Genomic DNA, 9370 nt, shown 5'->3' on the forward strand with positions numbered 1-9370 from the left:
ATATATATATGAGAATTGCACTATTTACTACGATAGTAACTTAAATTATACAAGAAGAAGGATGATCAAAATTTCAAATTATACTTAGCAAAATCTATAAAAAAAAAAATGTCAAGACAAGAAATGGCCAGAGATTTCTTTGTTTAATTATTACTTGAAAATGGTGTAGAGAGGAGAGTCGTAAAAGAAAAACATTGATACATCCGTTGCGTACACACAATTATATAGTGCTAGAAAGGTGCACAAAATCATTGTCTAGACGGGACACGAAACTTGACTTGACACCTCTTTAACTGGATAGCTTTGTGTTGAAAAGAAACATATGTGTAAAATGTTTAGCTTATTTGGCCCGAAAGAGGCTACTGGAGGTACTAAAAATGTAGTAGAGAAAAATAAAAACTTCCAGAAGCATCAAAAACAATGTGAGTTAACGAAACGGAGATATATATGGACCTTATACCTCTCTCAAGTCCTTCCATATAGTGAAAAAGTCTCAATGGCTTTTATCCTAGACAAAGTCATCCAAGAATGATCTTCGAAACTTAGCCAACGCTTATTAGAAGTTATGTATCGATCGATATGGCAACCGAATAGAGGTTATTAATACCTAAAAAGTTGAAGAAGTTAGAGAAAAATAGTGTTTTATAACCATTATTAAAGCTTAAAAAAAAACAAAAAAAAAAAACCAAATATGTTTATATTTAATATTTCTTTTGTTTAGATTCATAACAATTAATTAAGAAAGCATGCACGTAGTATAAAAACTTGCAATATTGTTTTAATTAATAATCTTGTTGATAGATTAAATGTATTTATGAGCAAATATTATAATGTGACTGAAATGGGAATCCCCAGTAAGTCGGTAAGACCGACAAAAGCGTGTTCGAATGATATTGAATGCAGAGTCCTGATACATGGAGTAGTACCTCAAAGCGTTTGTTTTTGTGAAAGCGACAGTTTTGATTTTGGAACTCGTATGTTCAGAAGAGTGGGTTTTGGTTTTGTGAAGGTGATAGTTTGATTTTGGAACACGTTACGATTGGTAAATGTGAAGTGGTAATATTTTAAAGGCCCTCTGTCTTTACTGTTCGAACCGGAATATCACTATATCAAAAATGTTGTCATTCATGTTTTGTTTTTGAAAATTATGATGTTATACTTCAATAGACGGTCATTAACACTAAAAGTGGAGATATAGTGCAGTGCGTAGCAACGAATCTTCAGCACGAGTTGCGGCATTACATCATTAGAGATTACATCTCTATAATTCTGGAGTGGTGAGTCGATGACCGGAAAGAAAATATCGGACAACCTTATGTTAGGCCAGGAGTGCACCAAAGGACTACGTGGGGTTTGAACTAAATTTTATTTTGTTTTTATTTTATATTCCCTTTTATACTCTTTTGGATAATAATGTAAATATAGTTATTAAGGTTAAGCATTTAAGTTAAGGTTAAGTCAACCTATAAGTTTTAATTGTTTTATTAATTGATAAGAATTCTTTTTTTTCATTCTCTGTATATATATTTCATCTTATTATTAAAGTTTTGTACATATAGTTCTGCTGTTCTATCTCTGCTTTCAACTTGTTAATTTACTAATTTTTTTTTTTTGTTATTGTTTACGGAATATTACGATAATTCAACAGGTGGGTAGGTAACACCCCTAGGTTTTCTGTTATCTACATGTAAAGGTATTCGCCAGTGGTCATAATTCAACAATTGTTTATATAGAGGTATATTTTAGCTGTAGTGTGGGCATAATGCTTCAGGGTTCTTGTTATTTCCAAGAAAGAATAACGTGGAGCCTAAGGAGTAATTCTTTATTGTTTTATCTTTTTTTCTTTCTGCAATTATATTTGTTTTTTTTTTGTTTTTTTATTATTTTCTTTTAGGGAATGAGGTGTGAGCCCCCTTCTCCGCTGAGCGTGGGTAACTACAAAAGACAAACATATAACTAAGGATAAGTCAAAATTTGCGGTTACACTACCACTAGAAGAAGTGATGAAAAGAATATCACGCAAAACCCTGGAGTATACGTCAGGCATTGCGGTCCTAAGCAGTAGCCAATATGATCTGGAAACATTCTCTTAAGAGAAGCCGAACATTCCGCCTTAACGACTTGGTCTCCGTCGACGGTAAATCGGCGGACTGGGATAGACCTCAGAACCTTCTCTCTATACTGAATAATGAAATCCAGAAAAATCTCTAATAATCCGAAACTAAGGTGTACAATGCCATAATAAAGTCTGCACTGATATACGGCTGCAATACCTGGTCCCGAAACATGTACCGTAGAAAGCAGAATCAAAAGTCCTCTGTAGAACTGTAGAAGCTATCTGGGATCAGAGCCTTAGCTCATGGAGAAGAAGAAATAATAGTGAACTACTTACAGAGACTAGTCAGTCAATATCTCATGAAATGAAGGAAGGAGGTTAAGATGGGCAGGACATGTGGCTCGAAGCTATCCATCAGGACGCCTGTATACAACCATGAATGCCAGAGTAATAAGAGACTACGTGGGTTGCCTACCACCAGATGGATAGACAGATTCAACAATGATGCGAAAGAGCTACATGCAGAAAACTGGAAAGTTTTAAATTACCCAGAATAAATCGATGGTTTTGAACAACTATTTCAGAAACATAAGGTCTGTTCCAACGCTCCCGCGTCCTACGGCCTGTATTTTGAGTAATGTATTGTAAGCAACGATATTTTAAAACATCGATGTTTTTTGTAGTCGATGTCGGATTCGTAGTTTCAAAAACTACTTCTGACAGGCCGTAAAATACGTGATCGTTGAAACAGACCTTATGTTTCTGAAATAGTTGTTCAAAAACATCGATGTATTTTGAGTAATGTATTGTAAGCAATGATATTTTAAAACATCGATGTTTTTTTCGTCGTTGTCGGATACTTGTTTCAAAAAGCACTTTTAACAGGCCGTAGAATGCGGGATCGTTGGAACAGACCTTATATTTCTGCAATAGTTGTTCAAAAACCTCGATGTATTCTGGGTAATTTATTGTAAGCAACGATATTGTAATAACATCGATGTTTTTTGTAGTCGATGTCGGATTCTTTGTTCCAAAAATCACTTCTGACAAGCTGTAGAATGCGTGATCGTAAGAACAGACCTTATGTTTCTGAAATTGTTGTTCAAAAACATCGATGTATTTTAGGTAAAGATTTGTATGTAATGATGTTTTAATATTAAGCATAGATATTTTAAAACAACTATGTTTTTCTAGTCGTAATTTATCTTTGTTACGTCGTTAGCGTGATGGTTGATAGGAAATTGTTAATACCGTAATTTTTTTGTTTTCATTTAGTTACTTTTGGAAAAAAAAAATTAAAAGATTGGGACAAACGTAAAACATCGAAAGTAAAACATCGATGTTAAAAAAACATCGGCTTAAAAACATCGATGTCGCATCCCTACTGGAAAGAGTTGGCAAAGATAGAATGACGTGGTGAGCGCTGGTTCGGGCGGCCAAGGATCTGTGGAGCCAACCAAAAAAAAAATACAATTTATAATATTGTACGAATAATAATAGTAATAAATAAGTTATATACTTTCTAACAATAATTATAAATAAATGAATACATTTGTTAAAATAATTTGCGAGTCTGTTCATGGATTGAATCATACGTAATATCCTTGGTATTTAAAAAAAAAATGTTTAGAGCTAATATTGGTTATATTCATAATTATTACAAAACTAAAGGTATGTATTTGTTTGTAATATCAAAAAAATAAAATAAATAAATAAATATAAGAATGGCCATTTAATGATTTTTCTTGCTTTCAAATACTTTTTTTCTTCTTCTCTTCATTCTTTATTTTTTTTTTATTAGACAAAATAATATTTATCTTATTAAAAATAATTTTTATTGTTATAAACGTGGATATAAAGTAAAACAAAATTTTTAAAAGTTCTTAATTTTTTAATTTAAAATAATATTCATCATTATTATTGAATTTTCCTTTCAGACTGGAGGTTCCAAATCAGCATCGAGCATGGAAGTCCACAAGGATGTGTGCCTGGATCCAGCAATTCACTCGTCCAGATCTTCATATCCTATAAATGTCAGTACATAAATTAAGATATTATGATATAAATTTTAATACAATTTAGATTGGTGAAGTAAAAGGTAGTTAAATAGAAGGGTTTTAAACGAGGGAAGGGTTGGTACATGACCTATGTTAGAGGGAATGGAGTTCCAGTGATGTGCTGCTCGGATTTATCAAACTCAGCAGATCGGTGAGGTGAAGGGCAAAAGTCAAATAAAAGGGACCTGGGACCTGGATTGGATTGAGAATTTGAATTGCAGGAATTCTAGGATACAGGAGGGGCGTTGAGTACTAATTGCATGGAATAGAAAGGAAGCTAGGAAATACTGGGATCGGAAGGATGGATAGAGCCACTTCAGCTCGGCGTAATACTGGGTTGTGTGCGCATCTCTGCTCATCCCCAAACGTAATACTTAAATAAAGGGATCTAAAATAACTAGTATGAAATTTGTTCACTATCCTCGTGTTCACTCATTAGAGTTTTGGCACCATTCTTAATCGTGATCAATTAATTTAAAATTATAAAATGTGTTGCACACTTACCCCACATTATCTTATCCAGGTGAAGTCTGGGATATACCAATACACAACTATAGAGATCACACATACAATGAATATACAATATACAACTATCATCATAGCATGCGTTTGACACCAATCACTAATTACACTATTAAATTTTTATCATTGGATTAAAAATTTTAATAATTTTCATAATCAAAAAAAGAACATCCCATTATACTTGCTTAAAATAAATTAAATATTCAAACATATGTTTCAAATAAATTATAAACATGTGAGTTTACTCTTTATAAATAATCCAAACTATAATAAAAATTCAATTATATTAATCATATGTGTGGCTTTTTATCAGAGTTGGGAAAAAATTATTCGATTGACAAGAGACGAATAATTTTATTCGAAGCTTTTATTCGAATTAAAATACGACTAAACATTCCGAATACCTTTTTATTCGAATATTAAAAATACTATTTCAATCAAATACAAAATTAGTCGAATACATATTATTCGAATAAAAATTTGATTTTTTTTTTAATTTACTTTTTTTTGTCTGATAGCTCATCGATTTATATGAACTTTTCTGATTTCTAGCATGTGTTTCAATATATGCTAAAAATGAAAATGCTTTGATTTTATGATCGCGTAAAGATTTAATTATCGCGTATCGATTTATTTTAACTTTCATGATCTCGAGCATGTTTGGGTCCTTTATGCGTTTTGAGGAATGCAGAATATGAAAATGATATCAATTTTAAGATCTCGTATTGATTTATTTTAAATAAAATAAGAAATCTGCATATCTCAAAACGTAAAGAGGCCCTAACTTGCTAGAAACCAGAAAAGTTAAAATAAATCGATAGTATTTTCATATTCTACATATCTCAAAACATAAAGGGACCCCTAACCTGTTGGAAATCAAGAAAGTTCAAATAAACCGATAGGCCATCTTAAAATCGATAGCATTTTCTTATTCTACATATCTCAACATATATAAAGAGACCCTAACATGTTAGAAATCAAGAAACTTAAAATTAATCGATACGCGGTCTTAAAATCGATAGAATTTTCATATTCTGAATATCTCATAACATATAAAGGGACCCTAACATGTTAGAAATCAAGAAAGTTAAAATAAATCGATACACGATAATTAAAGCGATAGCATTTACATATTCTACATATAAGGGACCTTAACATGTTAGAAATCAGAAAAATTAAAATAAATCGATAGTATTTTCATATTCTACATATCCCAAAAAATAAAAAGGGACCCTTATATGTTATAAATCAGAAAAGTTAAAATTAATCTATACGCGATCATAAAATATATCTATGTATAGTCGTAAGAAAATTTGTAGCATTAAAAAATGTCGTCTTTATACAAATGAAAAAGTATTCGGATGGTTAATCTGTTAACTTTTTTGAATATGAGATTATTTTTCTAAAAAAAGACGAATATAAAAGTATTCAAATGGTTATTCGAATTGTTTTGCCCGAATAATTAACTATTCGTGTAAAAGAATGACGAATAAAAAATTAATCGGATGGTTAATCATATGTTTCTTACGAATAATTAATTATTCGTGTAAAATAATGACGAATGAAAAAGTATTCGGATGGTTAATCATATGTTTTTGTACGAATAATTGATTATACGAGTAGAAAATTCACGAATAAAAAAGTATTCGTCTCTTGTCATTCGAATAATATTTGCCAAACTCTGCTTTTTATGTTAGTATTTGTACGGGATGTTTTGTTAAACAGTCCAGATGACTGGTGACCTTTGCCTAAGAATACTGACATTCAATCTGCGATATAATTCTAATAACATTATTTTCCATACTTTATGATAGCACCTGATATACTAGTAATAATTAAGATTAAAATTAATTATAGAAATCGGTAATTAATTTTATAATAATAAAAGAAAATAAATAAATCAATCAATATGTGAAAAGAAGATGATTGGGAGGCGCTGTAATAAGAATATAACGCAAATAATGAGGTGTGGATAGTTACAGACCTACCTTCTACGCCATAACCCCTGATGAAGACCTGAAACTCAAGTCGAAACGTCGGCATTAAATTAATAAATATGGTTTTGTTTATTTATGTTGTTCTTTGCTGACCGCACCCCCCGACGAACTTCTTCAATCATTAACGCAAATAAGTTTAATAAAAACTTATTTATTAGTGCCAAAGTTTCGGCCAGATTTTCTAGCCTGGAACAGGGCTATAAACAAAAAAAAAGATAACAACCAATGAATAAAAGGTTACATAGAATGATTAAAGTAAATAATTGTACAGAATGAAAATATATAAAAAAAGTAATGAAAGAAGTGGGAAATAAAACGTAATATGTGTAAGTAAAATAACATAATTAATGAAATAAAAATATAAAGTTATATAATGCAAAATAAAAACGGAATATGAATATTTTAATTTATTAATAATAATTTAAAAATTAAAGTTATGGATCCTTTCTCATTGATAGATTTTTCCAAGTAAACCAAAATGGTTCCTATTCATCCCTCTATTCTCAGTCCGCTGGTGTTCCTCAAGGTAGTATCCGTGGTCCCATCCTCTACACCGCCTATACAGCTGACATTCCAAACAATCCTAACACTATCCTCACCACGTATGCTGATGACACATGTGTGCTCGCTGTTAATAATAACCCATTAATTGTATCCCAAAATCTCCAATCCCATATCACAGCCTTGAAGATTGGTGTCGTAATTGGAGGATTAAGATAAATAACCTTTACCCTTCGTCGTAAACCTACTGACTGCCCTATGGTTTCATTTAACATTTGGACTACATTTGGACAAGCGATTAACCTGTAATCCTCACACCAGACTGAAAAGACAGAAAACTGCACGTCGATTTCGACTATTACAGCACTTACTAGACAAACGGTCTAAATTGTCAATCCATTACAAAAGACTGATCTACATGATTGTAATAAGGCCAATCTGGACATATGGAGTTGAGCTTTGGGGCTCCACTAAACCTTCGAATTCCTCTCGTATTCAATCCTTACAATCCAAAATTCTTCGTAAAATCCTCAATGCTCCTTACAAATAAAATCATACATAAAGACCTTAATGTTCCCTATGTAATCGATCTAGCCCGAACCAGATATCACTCCTTCTATTATAAACTCTCTAACCACTCAAACCCCTTAGTTTCTAATCTTGCATCCTCTTCCATTCCTGATAATCCTCCGAGGCGCCTGAAAAGAAGATGGCCACGAGACCAGCTAATGTAAAATGTCATTAGAATGCTACCAATTATTATAATCATAACCATAAATGGTTTGTGTATATGGTAGTGATTTTGTGTGGATAATTTTAATATAAGAAGAATTAGATATTTGTGATTTTAAATAATAAATAGGTTTTTAACTTATAATTAATGAATGACCTGGGCAGGATAGCCTGCAAAAGTAATTCTAAATTAATGTGAGGAAGAATTTATAATTGAAGATGTCCTTGAGGATGGCTAAAATGGCCGAAACGTTGGACTGTTAAAATAAAAAGTGTTGAGACAAAAAAGGATACAAGTTTTGATTTATTTAATAAATAATTACCTTTTCTCAAGAAATTGAAATAATATAATTAAAATAAATTCACACCTCACATCCAAATTTAAAAATGTTTTGCAGGCTATTCTACCCAGGTCCTTAATTATAAGTCAAATTAACTAAATTGTGTATTATTTTTAATCCTACTTTCTAATTTTCTAACATTTTTTCGTTTACAACCGTCAATGAACTTCATTCAATTATTGTATACGATAACTGTAACTAGGTTACAAAACTCAATACATTAAAAATCATATCTATGTTTTTAAAAAAACAATTAATTAAAACCACGACCATAAATTTATAAAGGTTTGCGTGCTATTAATAATGTAAATTATGGCCCGCCTCTGGACGTGGTATCAGCGCTTAAGTTCCATGTCGCTCCTTCTACTTCAAGGAAGCCACACTGCTTATCCCCTCTTGTCCTAAGGATGAGTCTCTGGATGATAAATTTTGTAATTCGTCGGTTACATAACCTATTAATAATCTATTATACTCATAATATAAGTATAATCTTTCTTATAATATATTCTTATATATTCGTATATCTTTTCGATATCACATATCGATATAGTTATTCTACTTTTCAATTAATATCAATTTCTAGCTTGGCAACGATATTCCAGGATTGTTAAATAGAAATATAGATATTTTATAAGAAAAAGATTTTGAAATATTAGGAAAAGTTTAAAATCAAATATTGAAACTTCATTTCGATATTACCTATCAATATCTATTTTCAACTCTATTATTAATATCGATATTCAAATTCATTATTAATATAGATATTTCATTAAAGAAAGTTTGAGACATTTTAAGGAAAGTTTTAAAATTCAATATTTCAATTTGATGTCAATGTAATATATCAATATCCTTATTCAACGGATTCTTTATTCAATGGATAATATTTATTTCTTTTTTAAAAAAAAGAAATAAATACTACTCAAAGTTGAATACAAAGAAATAAAAACAAATAGATTAGGGGAATAAACATATCTTATAATACAAATTGTCTTAAGATATTAACACTATCTTACTAAATGATTGGAATCATCTCACTTGAAAATCGGCCGTATCATTTGCTTAACATATTGTATTCGTCTCTTGTCATTCGAATAATATTTGCCAAACTCTGCTTTTTATGTTAGTATTTGTACGGGATGTTTTGTTAAACAGTCCAGATGACTG

General features: G+C 30.9%; 1 protein-coding gene across 1 annotated transcript in view; it reads left to right on the forward strand.

Annotated features, from left to right (window-relative positions):
• Positions 1-9370, forward strand: part of LOC106678505 (uncharacterized) — a gene marked incomplete in the record, with an annotated part of 70989 nt that overhangs the window by 43153 nt on the left and 18466 nt on the right. The window contains 1 exon segment of the mRNA XM_067052431.1: positions 3994-4089. Within this exon segment, the coding sequence (XP_066908532.1) occupies positions 3994-4089 (96 nt within the window).

This window comes from Halyomorpha halys, unplaced genomic scaffold (assembly GCF_000696795.3).
Source record: "Halyomorpha halys isolate HHAL.00 unplaced genomic scaffold, Hhal_1.1 Scaffold1.1, whole genome shotgun sequence".
Taxonomy (NCBI): domain Eukaryota; kingdom Metazoa; phylum Arthropoda; class Insecta; order Hemiptera; family Pentatomidae; genus Halyomorpha; species Halyomorpha halys.